Consider the following 22,928-nt stretch of genomic DNA (forward strand, 5'->3'; position numbering starts at 1 on the left):
GCTTATTTTCTCTTTTATTGCCTCATTATTTGGAATTCTATTCTCAAGATTAGGAGTCTCCAATCTGGGGTATTTGTCCCTATCAAAACTTGTCAACTACTGCGTTATTTGGTAAATGACTATGTTATCCAACTGAAATATTCCAGAAATGGCAGCATTATTTAAAAAAAAAATGTAGATTGGACAATGAACAACTTTATGATACTTAAAAATGCTATCAGGCACCAAATGAAATTTTCTTTATGAAAAACCAGTCTCTTCATCTTATTTCATTTCTTAGGGACATATATGCATGATAAACTCTAGAATGACTTTCCTTTCATATTAAAGAGGGGGTAAAGAAAAACATGCTGAATGCCAAGAAGTACTGGGATCAAAACAGATTGGAACCCCTGCTCTAGAGTGCCAGGAAAGTTACTGCAGTACCATACAAAGGAGAAACCTCCTTTTGCAATTATCATGTTTGCTCACAGTATTCAAGGTTTGTTATCCAGCTGGAGCCTCCCATCTTTCTATTACAAACACTGGTGGCTGTTGAAAGCCCTTCCAGAAAATTCTACAGCCTTGGGCAAATCACTGAACTTCCCTGGCCTTCAATTTCCTCCTCTATTAAATGAAAGAGTGGTCCTACATGCCTGATAAAATTTCCTTTGAGCTTTAGGGCTAGATTTCTATTATCTGAGATTATACACAACAAACTGGGCAGCTAGATGGCATGTTGGATGGAGTGCCTAGCCTGGAGTGAGGAAGACCTGAGTTCAAATTTGACGTTGGGCACTATCTATCTATGTGACCCTGGGCAAGTCACTTAACCCTCTTTGCTTCAGTTTCCTCATCTCTAAAATGTGCTGGAGAACAAAATGGCAAAACGCTCCAGTATCTCTGCCAAGTAAACCCCAAATGGGGGTCACAAAGAGTCAGACAATCGAAATGATTCTTCAACAACAACAAAAATATATGCAACATTCTACCACCATCATACCCTGCCTCTGCTGTAATAAGAATGGCGTGTTTCATTATCCGTTCTCTGGGGCCATTGTTGGTTTTTCAATTATACTAAGTTTGACTTCCTTCGGTGACCTTTTTGGCTTAATTTCTCTCTAAAGCAAAGGCTCTAAGAACTTTTAAAAATGTATTTGAATAACTGTATTTAAATATAATTTGATTCCTATGCATTTTATTTTATGCATTTTTAAAAGTTCAGAGAGAGTCCACAGGCTTCGCTATACTGCCGAAAAGTAGAGAACCTCTGCTCCAAAAGCATGCTGGGAATTCAGGGTATAGACCAGTATATCAAACTTACGGCAGTGCCATGAGTATGCACCACTGCACACACTCTAGGGAGTCTTCATAGCCCTGACACTAGAGTTTGAGAAACCTTGTCATAAAAAAAAGCAGGAGCAGCCAAATCAGTCCATGATGGTTTTTTAATTTTGCTGTGTTTTGTGCTGAATGACTAAAGAGCCAACAAATTTTGTCATCCTTTTGTGTCATGAAGCTGGGAGCTGTCTACATGCATTCACTAGAAATTGAAGGAGATTTAGGCTATCAGACCCTAAACGTGGAGCAGAAAGGACCTTGGATGATTATCTACTACAACTTCCTCATTTTACAGATAATAAAAATGAGTCCCTGAGAACTTAAGTAGTCTGCTCAAGGTCACACTGGTAATAAACGCTGGGGCCACCTAGATCCTTTGACTCCTACACTCCAGTGCTATATCTGTAGCACCAGAGCTGCCTCCTTACACCACAGATCTCATAGTCTACTGTCCTCACTTAAAAGATGAGGAAACTGAAACTTAGAAAAAGAAAGCAATTTGTCTATAGTCGGTACGTGATAGAACTGAGATACGAACACAAAAGCAGGTAGGTGGCACAATGGATAGAGTGCCAGGCCTGGAGTCAGGAAGACTTGAGTTCAAATCCAACCTCAAATACTTACTAGCTGTGTGACCCTCGGCAAGTCACTTAACCCTATTTGCCTCAATTTCCTCATCTGTAAAATGAGTTAGAGAAGGAAATGACAAAACACTCCAGTATCTTTGCCAAGAAAATGCCAAGGTGGGTCATGAAGAGTTGGACACGACTGAAATGACTCAACAACGACATGAACACAAGACAGTCCTCTAACTCCAAACCCTAGGCTCCTTCAGTTATACTCCTGGAAAAAAGCTATGTGGGATTTAAAAACTGCCAAGGGTATTCATGTGAATCTGTAAAATAATTCAACCGTTCTGAAAAACAGTTTGGAATTACATGAAGAAAGTGACTGTGTCACAGTCCATACTCTTTGACTCTGAGTTTACACTTAGGCATATACCCCAGAGATCAATGATAAGAAAGAAATCTCCCAAATGCACAAAATAGTTTTGGAGCATCAGTGAACTTGAAACAGAGGAGATACTCAGATGATTGAGAAATGGCTTAAAAAGTTTTGGTGCATAAATGTAATGAAACAAAGAACATGATGAATGACAGAGAAACATGGGAAGATTTCCATGAACTGGTACAAGATGAAGTAAGTAGAACCGAGAAAAACACCACACACAGTGACCTGAACAATATAAATGGAAAGAACAACAACCCAAGACAATCAAAACTGGATCCTGTGAAATTGTAACTACTATGTAAGCTTGGCTCCCCTAAAATCTGCTATGAGAAGACATCTCCCTCTCTCTTCTCTAGAGTATGGAAGACTACAGAATCTTCTTATGTGTTTTTTACTGAATTTTACTGAACTGTTCCCCCCACCCTCACATTTTTTTAATACTTTCTTATAAGGGATGGTTTTCTGGGAGTAGAGGGAAGGATACCGTTGGAAAATGCAAATGAAGCAAAAATAAAAGAAATCAATAAATATGTATTTTCTAAAATGTCTTCATTTTTAGAAAACAAATGTTTATTGATCTTTTATTTTGAAAGATAAATGTATATGGATATATTTTACTTTGAAAAAGATTTACTGATGTATTTTATTGTTTAAAATATTTATAGCTACATAAAATTTTTGCATCAGCCACATTTTCCAATGTATTCCTCTTCCCACTCCCAGTCCTTTGTGATAAAGAATAGAAAAAAACAGAGAGAGAGAAATTGCCAAGCTACATGTGAATATCTTAATTGATGGAATTCAGACAAAGCCTTTTGCTTACTTGAATGAAAGAAGGATTTCAGGAGCTTCATGGGCTGAAAACATGAACCAATGCTCTCCATCACTAAGGATGCTTGAGTGATCAAGGGGAACACATACTGTCAACTCTTATTTACTTTGGATAATGGATGAGCCAGACATGAAACAAAACAATGGATAATTATATACAAAAGCATAGAAGAAGCTTATTGTTTCCTCAATCTTTTTCCCCCAGCTAGGAAAAGAAAAATAAAAGGTAAGACAGGAGAGGCCTACACTAACATTAGACCAAAGCTGAATATGGGAGGATTTAGAGAAAAGCATGAGTGAAGAACCCAAAGGAGAAAGGAAAACAAGACAAAGGAAAACCCAAAGGATACACTAGGGTAGACTGCTTGGGGGCAGGTGATTAGGCAGACAGTGGGCACCTCAGCAGAATCTCCCATACCCTCTCTCCATCATTAGCCTCCATTTTCTTAGGCTGAAACATAGGTTCTAGTTCTGTAATGGCAACAGTATAGGCAGCTGCGGATGAGTTTTTCAGCACAAAATTAGCTGAGAGCAAGGGCTAAGAATTTTACAAGTGATGGCTCGTTCGTGTATTTCAATTAGAATCAGCCTTCCCTTCTGACAGCTTGGACTGCATCATGACTATGGACACTGAAGCCTATAGGGTTTAGATCCCATATCTGAGGAAAGAAGCATTGGGATAGTGATAAGGAGGAGATATGGGCAGTGAGTTGGCGCAGTAGATAGAGCTCCAGGCCTGGAGTCAGGAAGATGTGAGTTCAAATCCAACTTCAGATACTAGCTGTGTGACCCTGGACAACTGGCAAGTCATTTAACCTCTGTCTGCCTCAGTTTCCTCAATTGCAAAATGGGGATGATAGTAGCACCCACCTCTCAAGGTGGCTGTTGCAAGGACTAAAGGAGATAATATCTGTAAATGCTTAGCACAATCCCCAACACATTTTTGTTGTTTTTCAGTCCCTTTGTGACCCCATTTTCTTGGCAAAGATACTGGAGTTGTTTGCTATTTTCCTCTCCAATTCATTTTTACAGATGAGAAAACTGAGGTAAACAAAGTTAAGTGACTTTCCCAGGGTCACACAACTATTAAGTGTCTAAGGCTGGATTTGAACTTGGAAAGATGAGTCTTCCTGACTCCAGTCCAGCACTCTACGCACTATGGAACCACCTAGCTGCCCATGCCTAGTGGATAACAGGTGCTCAACAAATGCTTCTTTCCTTCCTAAGGACACAGGCACAAAGAGTTAGGAAACTTGGGTCTCAGGCCTGGCCTCCCTAAGAACCAGATATTTGTCTTGGACAAATCACTTACAGGACCATGGGCTTATAGAATCTAGAACTGGAACCTTAAATATCAACTTAATCTTTCATTTTACAGATAAGAAAACTTAAACCTTAAAACTTAAGTCCAGGGGCAGCTAGGTAGCAGAGTGGGGAGAGCTCCAGCCTTGGAGTCAGGAGGACCTGAGTTCAAATCTGGCCTCAGACACTTGACGCTTACTAGCTGTGTGACCCTGGGCAAGTCACTTAACCCCGATTGCCTCACCAAAAAGCAAAAACAGAAAAAAAAAAACCCAAAACTTAAGTCATCAGCTTCATCAGACTGCCAAAGAGCAAAAAAAAAAAAAAGGTTAAGAAATAAAATCTATTTCATTGTGGGACTTCATTTTCAGCAAACATTTGTTATCTCCTGTTTGCAGGGTTCTATAGGGAGAACTGGAAAAGATACAAAGTTGGGATGGGACATGGACCTTGACCTCAGAACATGTGGTTTAGTAGGGGAATAATAAGAGACTAATTGAGGGTATTCCTGTTCAGGCAGGAGTTGGCCTGGACGGCTATTCTGAGATTTTACTATTTTATGTCTCCTAAGGGATCTCTAAATGGACAGCAAGGTGGTTCAGGGGACAGAGTGCTAGCCCTGGAGTCAAGAGGACCTGAATTCAAATCTGGCCTCAGATACTTAAGAGATGCTTGACCCTGGGCTAATCATGTAACCCTGTTTGCCTCAGTTTCCTCATCTGTAAAATGAGCTGGAAATGGAAAACCACTTTTAGTATCTTTGCCAAGAAAATTCCACATGAGGTCATGAAAGGTCGGAAACAAATGAACAAAAAGGTGCTGTAAAATGGTACCACTGCATTTGAATAATCAAATGGTGAAATGGAAAGTTTGTCCACATTTTTCAAATAAAATTGAGATTTAAACTTAGGGAAGAAAATGAAAGATAATTAGGGGGAAGGTTTTAATTAATCAGAATAACAACAAAGAATCGAGGCTTGTAACCTTGGATTTTGTGGTTGTGTTTGGTTTGGTTTCAGACTATGTGCCGGCTGACACAGTGATTCAGCCGTCCCAGGTGCCTGGCTGACAGTATTTCATTTCTGTTGTCTGGTGTGGTGTAGCCACCACATCTCTAATCAGTCATTCTTTGGGAGCAGACTCTTCCTACCAAGTCTTAAATTCAGGAAATGGTCGCTTTCAGCATCATGTTGACATTGGCACTGTTTGTAGCCTGTAGCTAAACAAGAGCTGGAAGGAAAGGTCTTTTAACTCAAAACACTTAATTACCTCTCCAGCTCCCAGGGATGGGGTGAGTCAGAGACCTCGGCCTAGACGTAGCCTACTCATGAGTCTTCCTCCTCCTGTCCCCTAAGTCAAGGCTGCAATAACGCCAGTAGCAACAGCCTTCCCAACCCAAAAAATGAACAAGTCCCAGGGATGCTCAGAAATCCAAGTCACTGTCAGAGTAAAACCAGCAGGAAGGGCCCCAAAACCCTTTCCACCAGACGGGAATCTGAATCTAAACTAGCCTTCAGTCCCCCAGGAGTCTTCCCTTCTCACTAGTAGGAATCCACTAGCAGTCCCTAAGTTCAGCATCTTCCATCCCTTTAGCCAAGACCTGGTCCTGCTAGTCCCAGATAAGAATGCTACTAAAACCCATCAGACTTGACCAGTTCGGGAAGGTGCTCCATTCCCCTGGGACCCCAGCAAGGTGTACTCAATTCTATTCTGATCCCAGTGGACTAGACATGGTTGTACCATGTTCCCTGACTGCCCTCCATATTTTAAGTGTCTCCTTATATTGAATTGTAAGTATTCCGAGCCTTCTTTCATTAAGACAAAGGCAAACTTAAGGTTCAGTCTACAGTTCCCTGCTTCTCATTCTAATTTCTCTCTCCCTTAGAGAACTTACATACTCCAATGATTTCTATTATGAGGAGACATCATGGTGTAATGGGATGATCATTCTATTTGGAAACAGAAGGCAGGTTCAGATTCATGCTCTGCTCCTTACTGACATGAACCCTGGCAATGAGTTCACCTCTCTGGACCTCAGTTTCCTCAACTGCAAAATGAAAAAAGTTGGGCCAGTTCTTCAATGTACCTTCCAGTTCCAAATTTATGATTCTATTATTTTACTCAGATGCCCCACCCCCAATATGCATCTGCAGACCTGAGTTCTCTCCTCACATTACTTAGCACTATCTATGTGAAAATAGGAAGAATTTTGATTTACTCAGTTATTAAGAAATCTTCAGTTATGAGAACTACCTTCACCAACCTATATAGTTTATTACTTAGTAGTAGATGAGTTTAGGAAGTTGCCTGAGGGACTTGCCCAGAGCCAGCGCTAGAGGCAGGATCTTACCCTAGGACTTTCATATTCCAAGTCTAACCCTTTATCTACTATCCCAGATTCATCGTTTCCCTACATAACCCCAACTCACTCCCCTTAGAGACTTGCAAATCCTCTCAGTGGTGCCATCAGCCTTCCAAGTTCAAAGCTTTGGAACTGTCCTTGACTCCTATCTCCCCCATCTAGTCAGATGACCACAGTATTTCCAAGACCAATTTCAATATCACCGGAGGCACGCAGGACACAGGAACTGAATGAAGGCAAACCATTTCACCTAGGCCTGCAAAATCCAGCACAAGCAATGCATGACATTCTGCAGTCAAGTGAGCAAAGAAACTGTCCATGGACAGGAGCCCCCAGTAGCCTCTACATCTCCTACTACATGTCAAGGTTCAAAGCTGGTTTTAGTCTAAGTTTTTAAGAAACACTACACACAAATATTCCTTGTTTAAAAAAACAAAGTATGAAATTCCAGATTTACACAAATTACAAAGAAATATTTATTGAGCTTCACATCACAAGGTGCTAAAAAAAAGAGGAGAAAAAAGAGAAAGAAAAAGAGAGTACAAAGCATAAGATGCAGGGAAATTAGTCCTCTAAATTTAGGAAAGGCAGCTATTGAGGATGGAAAAAGATAAAAAGATGGGTTCTGTTCTGGACTTGCCAAATCTGAGGCAACAAACAGGGCCACCATATAATGGCTGGATGGTAATGGATAAAGAAAGAAACTTGAAGATGAATAAAAAGGTTAAGAACCAGAGACACAGATCTGGGAATCATCTGGATAGAGGTGACAACTGAAACTATCAAAATGGATAAGCTCTCCTTCAGAGGAAAGAATAAAGAAAAAAATACACTGGGGAAAATTAGGGAAACAGATCAATAGCACATAATAGGTACTCTAGGAATATAACCATAAGTACATAAAATATGAGCATTTGATAAACCTACAGAAAACAAAAAGGGGAAAAGTTCACTGTTTAACTAATATATCTGGGAAATAAGTTAGCAGTTTCATGGAAACGGGATTTAGGCCCCTACTGTATGCCTCAGTGTTTTGCAACTATATGATAACATAAAAAGACCTTTAAAATATGGCAAAAAATGGAATAATCTATTTGTCTCAAATGAGGAAGGAAGATGAATGTTTTTCAAGGTAACAAAGCATTATTGTGAAAACAAGATATATGTGCTTGACCACATAAAACAAGTTTCTGTGCCACAAAAAAAAAAAGAAATTTAATTAAAACAAAAAAGAAAGTAGACTAGGGAAATATTAGTGGGAAAATGATACTTAGGGAAATACATATTTGTGTATGACAGATTAAAAACCTGAGATTTATATCAAATGAGAGATGATAAACTTGATAAATATATGGAACCATTAAAAAGACACAATGCTAATTCAGTCCACAATACATAAGAGGTCAAAGCAAATAAAGACAATTTTCAGAAAAGGAAACAGGTTAACAGTCACTTGAAAAAATGCTTAATTTCACTAACAATCAAAAAATGGAAAACTGAAGCAACTCTGAGGTATCACCTGACATCCAACCAATTGTCAAAAATAACTAAAAGGAAGGAAACTCAGTATCAGTTGTGGAGAAACAAACATGCTTTATTGATGATTAAAATACAAAATGGCAGTATGGAGTAAAAGTTACAAAAATAACTACAGCCTTTGACTCAATAATTTCAGTATATTACTATTTGAGGTCATATTCCTATATGCCTTCTAAGTGTTATCAAGGGCAACAAAAATGTTTTCTGTTCAAATATTTTCATTGTATCATTATACACAATCACAAAAACCTGCACATTTACATAAATATTCAACAAAAATGAAATAGTCAAATAAATCAATTCATTAAAGGAACAGAATATAGTACTATAATGTCATTAAGAAAGACAAGGATGAATAATACAAAGAAATATGGAAAGACCTTGATAAAACAACACAAATTAAAAAGAACTAGAACAACGGAATGCACACCAATTAAAACCCTACATGAGGGAAGAATGAATGGACAAAGAATCCTGGTAGGTATTTGGAGGGAATGATTAAAAAGTCATTTTATGTACTAAAATTGATTTACCCATAAATAATTCTAGGTAACTTAAGTGGGTTACATTCATGTTTAATATTGTGCTTTTATTAAAACATATCACTTTTTAGAAAAATAAAAGTAGAACTTGGACTGACCAGACTTATTATGGTCAATAGGAAGGACACTGGATTTGTAGTCAATTGAGTTCAAATCCCAACTCAGCTGCTTACTACTACCTTGTTAAGACAATGGATCTCTGACTCTCAGTTTCCCCATCCATAAAATGAAAGGGTTGGACCAGATGATGTCAGAGCTCCCTTCCAACTATGGATCTATGATCCTTTGATCTCAATTCTCATCATGGGCAAGTAGAAACAGGAGGAAGTTCAATTTTTAAAAATGTCTATAATATCACAAAAACAAGAGCATCAACCTTTTTAAAAAAAGGGTGCTTAATAGTGCCAAGTACCATACAAAAGTCAAGGACAGCTAGAGACGACTCTGACGATGGCAATCAGGATGATGAAGGACCTTGACAGCATGTCATATGAGGATCAGCTGAAGACAGCAGTGTTTAGTCTGGAGAAGAAAAGACCAAAGAGGAAGAGGGCAGAGGGGAGGGACCATGAAGCTGTCTTTGATATCTGAAGGATTCCCATGTAGAAAAGAGATCAGACTAATTCTGCTTGGCCCCAAAGAGCAAATGGAGGAACAATGGGGAGAAGTTGTAAAGATGCAGATTTAAACTTGCTATGAGAAAAAAAAATGACCTAATAGAAGGTATCTGAAGAAAGTGGAAAGGGTGCCTTAGGAAGCAGCGAGTCCCCCTCATCACTTGGGATCTTCAGTCAAAGGCCGAGATGTGAGAACTGTAGCATGATCCTGTCTGAGCTCAGGTTCAACCGGATGGCCTCGAAGGTCCTTTCCAAGTTTAATTCTGCAAGGAGTTTTTCCCAATCTGTCTTAATGCCAGTGCCTTCCTCTGAGATTATTCCAATTTATCCTGTCTGTCTTGTTTGCACATAACTGTTTGCATGTTGTCTCCTATATTAGATAGTGAGCTCCTGGGGCACGGGGACTGTCTTTTACCTTCTTTGTATCCCCAGCTCTTAGCGCAGAGCCTCCTGGAACACAGTAGGTATTTAAAATGCTTGCTGTTTGCACATGTATAATCTATATCAAACTGCTTGCCTTCTTGACGAGAGGGAGAGAATTTGGAACTCAAAACTATAAAAAACAAATGTTAAAAATTGTTTTTACATATAATTGGGAGAAAAATTAAAATATTAAATAAATATATTAAAATGCTAGTTGATTTGACTTGATTCTGTGACTCCTGGATGAGAGTTCCCATAGCAGAAATCAAGAGAAGGGTGGGGCGGCACGGGGGCAGCTAGGTAGACAGAGCTCCAGCCTTGGAGTCAGGAAGACCTGAGCTCAAATCCAGCCTCAGACACTTGAAACTCATAGCCTGGGCAAGTCACTTAATCCTGATTTACTCATCAAAAAAAAAAAAGAGAGAAGGTCTGGGATATCCATTCACATTTTTAAGTCTTTAAGAAGAACAAAGCTATCTCTTTGTCTTAAATGGCATAGGTAGAAGTGAATAGCTGTGTGGAGATGAAGCTGGATGGAGAACCGTAGGATCATCAGTGTACTTAGAAAAGTTCACATGGGGAAAATGAGATGGAATACGAGCTGGTACTAGAACCAAGAAACTTTACTTCATGGAATCAAACTTTATAGTACAGGGAAACCTGGTCTAGCTCTCTCTATATGGATAAGGAAAACTGGTGCCCAGAGAGACTGACTTGTCTAAGGTCACAGAGACAGGCAGTGCCACAAAGGGGACGATTACTGGGATCTCCCAAATCCTGGCCCCACTCTTTCCCCATGATACCTGTGCTTCTCCAGAAATGTCAGTGAAACTAAGACCCCTAACTTCAGATTAATTATAAAGATTTTAACTTGAGGAAGATCTGCTTCAGAAACTCCGGGAAATGTAAAATAACAAAATCAATGACTTTTTAAAATTACATAACTGAATAGAAAATAAATTTTTTTAAAAAAACCCTCATTATTACCTAATTCAGAGGGTCCTTGTGCAACAATACCTGCAAACCACCAGGTGTCACTGTAAAAAGTCATAAGTCACACAGTCCCTAAACTATCTTGATTTGTTATTGCCAGAGTTTTTTGGTTTTCGTTTCTTCAAGCTAGTATGACCTTGGACAAATGACTTCAGCAAAGGTGCAGCACATCAAAAATGTGCTGGATTTGAAGTCAGAGGATGTAGGTTCAAATCCCAGCTCTATTACTTAGTTACTAAGTGACCTTGGGCAAAATACTTAGACTCCGTTAGGCCTTAATTTCCACATCTATAAAATGAGAGGGTTGGACAAGTAACCTCAAAAGCCCCTTCCAGCTCAAGATCTGTGATCAGATGTTCTCTCTTTCAGCCCCAGACTCCTCATGTATAAAATGAAAGGTTTGGCTTAGATGAACTCAAAGATCCCTTCTTCCTCAAATGGTCCATGACTCCAGTTATCCAACAGTTAATCTGGGCTGCTCACCATTGCACTGGCCTCAGGATCTATCTACTATCCACCCTGGGATATTCAAGGGAAGCCATAGTCAGCCTATACCTCTCTCCACTCTACTCCAGGGAATGCAGACAGAAAAATGGCCATTCTGCTGTACTGGGGATAGAATTTTTCAACCCTCCTGTAAGTAGCCACTGAGTGTCACATGTGACCAAAATCAATTTCTTGGATAGAGACTTTGCCTGTGTTGTAAGTCGTCTCCTCCTCTGTTTATTCCTGGCACCAGAAAATACCCAACATTCAGAGCCTCATGGGTAAATGCTGAGCAAGGTCTCATTTTGTCTTGGAGGAAAAGGGATGAGATTGAAAAAGTTTCCTTGTATTTTGGAAGGGCTTAGGAAATTCCATAAAAATTTTTAAGTAAATCTTTCACAGACACTCAATAAATAGCTGTTGAACTGATTTTTAAAAAACCAAACAAACAAAAAGGGCTCTTTGGAGGCCAGACAGATGCAAAATCCTACACCAGTCATTCATTCAAGGCATGAAAAGAAGATGGGCTGGTAGGGAAGAGATGAGGCAGGGGAGTGTGCCAAGGATCCCACTCCAGATGTCTGAACATGTACTATTCCCAAGCCACTCAAGGGAGAACAATCAGAAGGCTCTAAGAATCCCTGGAATTCCTTCTGTGATTAGTTTCCACTTCCCTGACACAGAAGCACATCCAAGTCTGCTTATAACAATAAACATGTCCTCATCAGCCTCTGGATGTTTTCACTTCCATCTGCACTCTGCACCTAAGCTTCTTAAGGAATGGTTTTGGTGGCTAGACTCTTAATAATAGAACAAACGAAACATGTATTTTCTTGGGGAAAATAAATCATGGTGATGTGAACCCCAAAACACTGTCTTCTACCACAACACAGAACACCATACATTTATTTAGCAGAGTGAAAAATCTCACTAATGCAGGTTACCCTTGAAAAGGGCAAACAGCTCAATTTTTTTTTTTGGTGAGGCAATGGGGATTAAGTGACTTGCCCAGCGTCACACAGCTAGTTAAGTGTCAAGTGTCTGAGGTCACATTTGAACTCAGGTATTCCTGACTCCAGGGCCAGAGCTCTATCCACTGCGCCACCTAGCTGCCCCAAACAGTCCGAATTTTATAAAATATTTAAATAAATGATTCTTTCCTATTCTCCAGAATAAACACTAATTTTAACCAGTTGTTCAGGAGGAGGATGGGGGGGAGGGGTACTGTGCTTTATCATTTCTTTACTAACCCAATAGAGTACCTGCACATAATAAGTAACCAATATTCATTTAACTGAAAAGTATTCATTAATAGACTATAAATTCCTTGAGGGCAACCACTGTCTTCGATTTTTGTCTTTGTAGCTATAAACTAATACTCACTTGGTGCTTCATAAATGCTGTTTGATTTCTTTATCCAACAGAAACATTAAAGCAAATACGTATGTAAGGAGAGACAGTATGAAGAGATAGACCCAGCCTTGGAGAAAGGAAGACCTGGGTTCAAGTCTGGCCTCAGACACAAACTAGCTGTGTTAACCACTGGCAAATCACTTAACCTCTCTGTGCCCCCAGAAAACTTCTTAAGGCTCCAAGTTACAGAGCTGCAGGATGGAGGGGATTCCTGGGCAATGAAGGGAGATACAAAGACAAATATTACAAGATATAGGATTACCTTATTCTACTTAATAATCATGCAAGAATAATTTCCAATGAATGAATGAAAAAGCATTTATTATGAACTTGTGTGCCAGGCACAATGCTAAATGCTAGGGATACTCATATAAGCTAGCGAGACAGTACCTGCCCTCAAGGAGATTACATTCTAACAGGTATAGGTAACACATATAAGGAAGTCATAGTCAGGGAGGAGTATTTCGGACAGGGAAATCTTTACAGGTGGGATTGGAACCATCAGGTAATTGACTGGCATGTCCTTTCCAGAAATAGTGGTTTTTATTTGATACTATTCTCAGAGCCAAGAGTTAAAAAAGGAAGGGGAGAGAGGGGGAAAGAGAGGGGCAGTACATGACCAGCAAATGGCCTGGTGGGTCTGAATCCTGAGCAAGACCAGACAAAGAATGCTCACCAATCCTGAGCCAAGGTCCCAGAAGGGGGAGTTATTAATATGAAGATTTTGTTGCCAGAACATTTTAAAAGTTTGTTCTTTTAAGTATGTTAAGCATCACCTTAACATCTATTAATCAATTTTCTATTAATTTACTTGACAAAAATATTTCCCACCCCCAAGCCATAGTAAAATACTCTAAAGATTGACTTAGAATTATAAAATTTCAAGATGGAAACTGCCTTCCCAATTTAATACACCTCCTTGGCTTTAACAGATAATGGAAGTGAGGCCCAACAATGTTAAGGAATTTGCTCAAAGCCACACAAATAATTGGTGCCAGAGCTAGGGCTAGCACCCAGGATTTTTGATTCTTAGTCCTGTGTTCTTTCCACTGTTGTGGAGTTGTTTCAGCTGTACCCTGACTCTTCATGACTCCATTTGGGGTTTTCTCAGCAAAGACGCTGGAGTGGTCTACTATTTACTTCTACAGCTCATGTTCTGTATACTAGCTCCATTCTACCTTTCCAATCTTACCTATGCTTAAGCCAAACTGGACTCCTTTTCGCTTCTTTCCATTAGACTGCATGATATCAGCCCTGCTGAGTTTGAAAATTTTTTCAATTATCAGGGTTGGAATCAATAAGGCTTTATTTACTCTATTAAATCAATATAAAGCCAAGAGGAAGGATAAAACTGATGAAAACCTACCTCACCTTTCTTTTCTCCCTTTATTTGACCAAACGAAAGGTGTTGTTGTTTTTTAAGGAGGTTGCTCCCAGTGTTGAATAGAGAAAAAAAAATTACCCTACTTAACTGATAAATACCAGGTGTCCCAAAAATTGTAAGCATTAAAATTGTACTAAGACTTTTGGGACACCTTGTATTTAGGCTAATGTTAAAACAACCACCACCACCTCCCAGCATCTCCTTTAATAATCACAATGGACAAGCTAACTCATTATTATGTTCATCTTATCCTAATACTGAGTCAAAAGGGACAGATACTACACATTATACAGTTATCTGATTCTTTCACTGCTCATTTGCAACCAGTCACCTCTGCAATGTTTCTGGCATTTATCCCACCACCCCGGAATAAGCCTTGTTATCATCTGCCTACAGATAACTACAGTGGCCTCCTAACAGGGTTTTCACTCCTTATTCTCTCTTCCTTATAATCCATGCTCCATTCCCTTGTCTCCCCTTATGCATAGGAGGTCTGGTTACTTTATTCCCCTGCTCAAAAATTTTTCAAGGGCTCTCTAAATGCATATTGTATAAAGTTCAGATTCTTTTGCCTGGCATTTGAGGTCTTCTGAAGACTGGATCCATCCAACCTTTCCAGTCTTAACTTATACTTAAGACAAACTGGACTTCTTTTTGTTTCTAAGCGGATCTACCGAGCTTTCCTGCCTCAGCATACTTGCAGACGCTGTTGCTGATGTTTGTGGAATGCCCTGCTTCTCCCTCCATCCCTTACTGAATTTCTAATCATACTTTAAAAACCAACTCAGTCAAACAATAAACTTGTATTAAGTGCCTACTACGTGCCACCTACTGCATTAAGTGTTGGGATACAAAAAGATGCAAAAGACACTCTGTGCTCTCAAGTAGCTAATAGTCTAACGGGGGAGAAACATACGAATAAATATGTCCAAAGCAAGCCATATATAGGATAAATAGAAAATAATTAACAGAGGGAAGGCATTGGAATTGAGGGGTTTGAGGAAGGCTTCCTATGGAAGGTGAGATTTTAGTTGAGTTTTAAAGGAAGCCAGGGAGGTCAGTAGTCAAAGCAGAGAAAGGGCATTTCTGGCACGAGAAAATGCCTGGAGCCAAGAGATGGAGTGTGTTGTTTTTGGAAACAGCCAAGAGGCCAGTATCACTGGCTGGAAAAGTAGGTATCAGGGAGTAAGGTGTAAGAAGACAGGAAAGGTAAGAGTGGGATAGGTTATTAAGGGCTTTGAATGCCAAACAGAAGATTTTGCATTTTCACCAGGAAACAATAGGGAATCACTGGAGTTTACCGAAGAGTGGGGTGATGCAATCAGACCCACGTTTTAGGAAAAATGGCTTTAGTGGCTGAATAGAGAAAGGACTGGAGTGGGAAGAGGCTTGAGGCAGGAAGACTCACCTGCAAGCTACTGCAATAATCTAGGCGTGAGGTGATGAGGACCTGCACCAGAGGGGTGGCAGTGTCAGAAGAGAGGAGGGGCATAACTCAAGTGTTACATTCTCCAAAAAGACTTCCTGATCCTCATTATCAGTAATGACTTTCCCCTGACCTCACATAACACTTTGCCTCCCCTTATAGTTTAGCCTCTCATAATCAATCAATGAGTATTTATTAAGCAGCTACTGTGGGCCAGGCATTGAGCTAGGCACTATTGATACAAGTTTATAAACCATAAACCATAAGCTCCCTGAGGGGAAGTCTTAATAACAATATTAATAATAATATAACAATGGTAGTAATAGAGAGATTTATATAGCACTTTAAGGTTTGTGAGATGCTTTACAAATATTATCTCATTTTATCCTCACAACAACCCCATGAGTTGGTGCTATTATTATTCCCATTTTACAGATGAAGAAACTGAGGCTGTGAACCATTAAGTGACTTGCCCAGGACCACACAGCTAGTGAGTATCTCAGGCAAGACTGATTTGAACTAAGAGTTGCCCTGACTCCAAGTTCTGCACTCTGTGCCACCTGGCTGTCTCATCCAAGCTCTGTTATCTGTGACTAACACAGTGCTCCGTTATTTCCCACCTGACTGAACTCCTCTGGGCTTCATCATGCCCCCAACAACCTCATCTTCCAGAAGGGTCACATTAACCCTGGAATTCACATTTCTTTAGTAACGCCTGCCTTGCAGAGCCTCTTTCTTTCTGATTGGAGAGAGTAGAACTTGGAAGGCTCCTTTCAGATCCTCCATTTACAGAGGATGCCCAGACCAGCCATATTTTCATTTCCCATTTCTCTAGACTTTATCATTCCCTACCCCTTCAACTTCTTTCTAGGTGTCATCTTTCCCCACTAGATTGTGTGAGTTCCTTGAGGGCTGGGACTGTCTTTCGCCATTCTTTGTATCCCCATAGCAGGCACTTAAGAAACGCTTGACTGACTGACTTGTACGCAGTATTAAGTGCTCGATATTTGTTGATTGAGGAAGCAGAGTACCATACAGAGTGGTCACTGCTCTTTGCCTCAGTTTCCTCATCTGTAAATTGGGGCATTCAGTAGATAGAGCATTCAGAAACTTAGCTATGTGACCCTGGGCAAGTCATTTAACCCTGTTTGCCTTACTCCACTGGAGAAGGAAATGACAAATCACTCTAGTATCTTTGCAAGAACACCCCAAAGGTCACAAAGAGTCAGACACAACTGAAACAACTGAACAACAACAATAAAAGGGGAATAATAATAGCACCCACCTCCAAGCATTGTCATGAGGATCCAATGAGATAATTGTAAAGCAGTTAGCACAGGGCCTGGCACATAACAGGTGCTATGTAAGTGGTAACTATTATCACTGTTATTGTTAACATGAATACCATCATCTGGGTTCAAATCTGACCTCTGATTCTTATGACCTGTATGACCTCGGAGAAGTTACTTGACCTCACTGGGCCTTAATGCCCTCATCTGCAAAGTGAAGGGGTTGAACCAAATCACCCCTTCCAGCTCTAGAGCTGTGACTGAAAGAACAAATGAAACCATCCAAACGCGGAACACAAAAGCAAGGCCCTACATGGTTGAGGGACTAGTTCATTTTTTGCCTATCTCTAGTGCCTAGCACATAGTAGGTGCTTAATAAATGCTCTCGATTGACTAAGGATGACTGTTGAACAGAGCTAACAGCCACAGTGTTATTTTACGGCAGCTAGGTGACGCCATAGTGCACAGAGTGCTGGGCCTGCAGTTAAGAAGACTCATCTTCCTGAGTTCAAATCTGGCCTCAGACACTTACTGGTTGTGTGACCCAGGGCAAGTCACTTGCCCCTGTTTGCCTCAGTTTCCTAATCTGTAAAATGATGTGGAGAAGAAAATAGCAAACCACTCCAGTATCTTTGCCAAGAAAACCCCACAAGGGGTCACAAAGAGTCGGACAGATTGAAACAACTGAACAACAACTGCATTCAAACACCACCTGTGTCACTTACTGCCTGTACAACTCTGGGCAGGCTACCTAAACTCTCCGGGCCACAGCTTCCTTGTCTGTGAAATGAACTGGATTAAATGGCTCCCAAGGTCCCTTCCTATTCTAAATCTGTGATCCGACTAATATTTCAGCAGTACTAACAAAGTACTTGAGCTCTGAGAAAACTCTTATTCTCATTACATAAGTCATGTTTTTTTTAATTTTTCTTTATTTAATTTTTAATTGATGGGATAAAACAAGCATTTCTATTACCTAGTCATACTTGGCCTTGATAATAGAGGTTAAAACACACGAGTCGCCAGTGGCAACGACTTGCAGCCTGCTTATGTCCATCTTGGGTCTTCCCGTTGCCCTCTGGCATAATTTGGATTCCGCTGAGAGACTTACAGCCATTCTGCATCACTGGAGGAGTAGCGACTGATATAAAAGGGATTAGCTTTTGTAGCGCCTTGCAGTTGGAGATCGCTGAACAGATGGCCCAGTTCCCCAAAGGCAATGCAGCCCAATTTCCTGCTCCTATTCAACGCTGAGCCTGGCTCTATTTGCAGTGCCTGACTCAGAAACAGCGAGGCAGTCTTGCTTAGAGAGCCAGTCTTGAAGCCAGGAAGACTAGGTACGAGGTCTAAATTTGATACATACCAGCTATTCCCAACCCAACATAGTCCAATTCCATGAGGATAAATTCCTGCACTGGCTAGAGAGGGATTCCCAGCTTTGGACACTTACTATAATGCCTAACCCAGCAAAGTGGCTGCTCTGGGAGATGGGGGGAGGGAGAGAAAGAATAATTCAACTCAAAGCAAAATTAAAACTGACCTTTAAGGAAATCCCATAAAAACAGGTGGTTTTCTTCTTTATAAATGAAGTCTCCATCAATGCAGGGCTATATAGATGGGATGTAAGTCCCCAGACATGAACATTCCTCACCCTTAAATGCCAAGTAGCTAAAAATGTCTCCTGGTTAAACCAGCATCAGCATAGAACCCAAACAAAGAGCTTGCTGTAGCAGCATGAGATAGGAATAGTTATCATTTCCATCTCAAGGGCATATGGTCCTAATGAAACATTGTGCATTGTAAAGGGGAAGACTGCCTGCCTACAGACACTGAAGCCCTTGCCAGGCTCCCACAGGGGGTGGGGGCTGGCAGGCCTTTATCACCTGGGAGCATTCAGTTTAGCTAAATGAATGAGAAATGGAGGGTCTTTTATTCTGGGCAAATCAGAAGACTGAAAAATTCTGTTCAACAAGCTATCAGCAGCTTCTGAAACAAGTAGCTAGGAATAAAACGGACAGTGGACCAAAGTATAGGAAAGAAAACCATTTACTCACAGGCTCTCAAAAACAAAGTGACAGCAATAATAATGGCAATAACAACAGCTAGCATTTATATAATGTTTGCAAAGTGCTTTACACGCATTATCGTATTTGAAAGGAAAGCTGAAAAACTAGAGAAATTCCTTGACTACTGACTGCCCCATTCTGAGTAACTGCTAGCTTTTAAAAAATGGATAGCTTTTCTTTTTACATCACTTTCATTTCCAAAACCTTCCCTCCACTCTTCCCTATCCCATAAGCAATACCTTATGACAAAGAATTTTAAAAGGGGGAGAGGGGAAGTTATGCACCAAAACTAACAAACAAAACCAGTCTGTTCCATATTCATTGATCCTTGTCCACAGGAGAGAGGATATGGCATAACAAACTATCCAATTCTACAACATCCACGAAGGAGAGCAAAATTTAATTTCAACAGATTTGAGACGGACATATGAAAATACAACACCTTCCCAATCAGTGATGTCACCACGTCACTAAGCCATAACTGCTCATCATGGAACTTGTAACATCTCTTTCTCTTGTGACCTTTGAAGACAAGACATATGCTCACCTACCTAGGACTGATCAGGTGCACTCCTGAAGGCCTTTGAATAGACTGAACCAAAAAGATGTTTCTAGTGCCAGGAATTAATCATTTTAATTAAGAGAACAAGCCATTGTTGGTCTAACCTTCAACAATGAACAAAGAATCCATTGAAATCTCATGTCCTTCCTGAACTACATGTTCCCTACCAGGGCCTGGAACTGCACTGAGGAAAGAGCATTCTTGAAAACAAAACTCTAAAATATACAGATATTTCAAAGGCTAAGTAAGCCAACATCGGATTACCAGTCAAAAATATTAAGATCTCTTTCTAAGAATGAGCCAACTTTTAAAATCCAACACAGATGGCATCCCCTTCAGAAAACTGTCCTTAGAACACCTAACAATACTCTCCCAACCTGTCCTAGATGTCACATAGCAGTTTGCTTATGCCTCTCTTAATGAACTTACCATGCATTATAGTTACTTGTGCATAGAACAAATTCCCTGCCTAGACTGTGAGCTCCATGAGTTTGAAGGCTATATTTTAAAGTCTACATCTCCCCTAGTGCCTAGCACAGTGCTCTGCACACAACGGGTGCTTAAAACTGTTTCCTGCATTGTTTTCCAAAACCTGTAAAGTTAGTTTCCTCTTGTATGTGCCCCCTTTATATCCCTTAGTTCCCAGTTTGATTAAGTTCATAAAACCTCAAGAGTTCTGTGAAGTCAGGCTTGGGTCACAGTGTGGAAGAGACCACCTTTACCATTCCTAACCGAAGCACTGCAGGCCTCCTAACCAGGACTGTGTGTTGGGTGTGGGGGGCAGAATCTACAGTGTTATGGTATTCCCCACAAAGACAGGAATCCATCATCTGGCTGCAAAGACTGGTACCAAATAAAGCTGGGACAATAGGATCTCCTTGGGACCAAAAAGAAAACCAAAAACCAGGAAAATGTCTCTGAAGATTGCTTCTACCAGCACCATGATCCTCCTCCCCCAATGTACACAAGGTCCTTTGCAATATTTTACGTTGTTTTTTTAATTTAAAAAATTCAATGGATGTCGTATCACCTTGTCAGGGACCCATAAGGGAAAGAAAGAGGGCATCTTTGCAAAAGGCATGAAAAATCTGCTAGTACAGCCTTACTCAGCAAGCTGCCCGAGGGCAAGACCTCCATAAATTGAGAGTAGGTGATTTTGTTTAAAATTTAGTAAACAAGAAAGAGCAATAAACATTCAGCCTCCCTGTCCAAATCTGGTCTCCACCACTTACTCTCTACAAGTATAGTTATTTCTTAGATCAGTAGTATTCTAATTCATGGGCCACAGACCCAGAGGGGAAGGAGAAAAAAAAAAGAGTTATAGGGAGAGAGGAGTAAATTCCTAACTAGATAGACTTTTTTTGGTAGACTGAATGTCATACATAATCATATAACTATATTTCAAATGTGCATAGATGCTATTGATTAATAAGATACAAATTCATTTCAAAGCTTTAGTCATTATGTATTTTCTCAGTCAATGTACATAGTATAACTATTATCCTGCATGAGTCTGAGAAATATTTTTAAGTTAAAAAGGGATCTCCATACTCACAAAGATTGGAGAATACTGCCTTATTAATTCTTCTTACCCAGTCTTCCTGGGGCAGTCAACAAGCCATGATCCTCAAATACCATTTATAACATTACAATTTCTCAAAATACACTATCAGTCACTTCCCACCTAGGATTTTCCTCCTCTCCCCATGAGCTCCTCATGTTATAGAGTAATAGGAGACAAGCATGTTAAAAGAACAAGGAAACATGAAATTTGTTTCCTTCTCTTCCAGGAGATTTCCATGGAGGCTACAGTCACAATGTGGTATCCCAAAAATCATCCCAGAAAGCTCCCAGAACATCACAGCATAAATGAAGTCAATTCTTTCCCTTTGAATGACAATAAACAAGCCGTTCGCGCACATGAACAGAGTAGTACTTTCCTGGCCAAAAAGTATCTCATGGCCCCACCCAGAGACAGAGACACAAATCTATCACCCCACAGATGTGCGCTGCCGTAGACCTACTCAAGGTTCTTGCTAAGGCACACCCTCTGATGTAAACAGTGGAAGAGAGCCATGGGCTGGAGTCCTGCGGAATTTGTGTGGAAACACTGCATGTACAAAGTAAAACCCCACAGAAGTGCAGACATACACACATACACACACACACACACAGGGCTTAATTTTACTCACACACACTGAAAAAAACTTACCTTGCATACAGCTGCCTGGAGTATTGCATCAAAGCCCCCTTCAGGAGCATCTCTGTTTCTGGACACCCTCTGTTTTTTAACTTCTTCATTGAAGCTATCGACTTTATCCGTTAAAGACAGCAGATGACGGAAGCCAAAGGACGGGACGCAGTGTGGAAACAACTTGTAACTGGGGAGAAATAATAGTCTCAGAGCCACTTTTTCACCCACATTACCATATTGTAAGCAGAAACATGCTCAGTGCATTCTCACCGAGAAGGGAGGGTACAAAAACACTGAGACATTCAACAGTTATGATTACATGCGTGTGGCACCTTGTTAGGTCCCGTTGGAGGTATAAAGACATGGTCCCTGTCCTCATGGAGTTGAGCTAAGGTAGGATAGATACCCATGACACTATGGACCATATGGGTGGAACATATGAGAAAGGTTATGGGAGCATCAAAGAAAGAAGTGAACAAACATTTACTAAGCACCCATGTGCCAAGCATTTTGCAAATATCTCACTGATCTTCACGCAACAATTCTGAGAGGTAGGTGCTAGTATTTGCCCCATTTTGCAGATGAAGAAACTGAGTCAGAAGTTAAATGAATTGCCCAGGGTCACACAGCTAGTAGGTATCTCAGACAGGATTTGAATTCAGGTCTTCCTGACTCCAGACTCAATGCTCTATCCACTATGCCCACCCACCACCTGGCTGCTCCTGCGAAACACACTGAATGGGGAAAGCTTTATGGAGGAGTTCAGATTTGAACTAGTCTTTGAAGAGGTATAAGCTTCAGACAGAGAGAAGGGTAAGGATATTATTAGAGAGAGAAGTGAGGAAGAAGTAGGAACATTCTAAAGAAGGCTATAAGAGGAAATGCGCCATGTAAGAACGACATCAGACATTTACTTTATCAACATTATCTCATTTGTACCCTGTGGAAGTACAACGGGTATTTGTTAGCCCCATTTTGTAGACACACACAGAAAAAAAACCTAAGGCTCAGAAAGGGTGCTTCTCCTAAATTTAAAAAAAAAATCACAAGTGTCAGAGGCAGGATTTGAACCCAGGTCTACCCTGATGCCATGTCTGGCACTATTTCCATCACGTCAAGCTGCCTCTCACCCTTGCTGCTAAGAAATGTAAATCTCTCTTGAATAATC

The 22,928-nt window shown here is 40.4% G+C and overlaps 1 protein-coding gene across 1 annotated transcript in view; it reads right to left on the reverse strand.

Annotated features, from left to right (window-relative positions):
• The window catches only part of ITGB5 (integrin subunit beta 5), a 198,748-nt gene that overhangs the window by 99,187 nt on the left and 76,633 nt on the right, over nucleotides 1-22,928 (reverse strand). The window contains exon 5 of the mRNA XM_020985996.2: nucleotides 21,779-21,947. Within this exon, the coding sequence (XP_020841655.1) occupies nucleotides 21,779-21,947 (169 nt within the window). The remainder of the gene's footprint in view (nucleotides 1-21,778; nucleotides 21,948-22,928) is intronic.

Source organism: Phascolarctos cinereus, unplaced genomic scaffold (assembly GCF_003287225.1).
Source record: "Phascolarctos cinereus isolate Bilbo 61053 unplaced genomic scaffold, phaCin_HiC Scaffold_726;HRSCAF=1367, whole genome shotgun sequence".
NCBI classification, from domain to species: Eukaryota; Metazoa; Chordata; class Mammalia; order Diprotodontia; family Phascolarctidae; genus Phascolarctos; species Phascolarctos cinereus.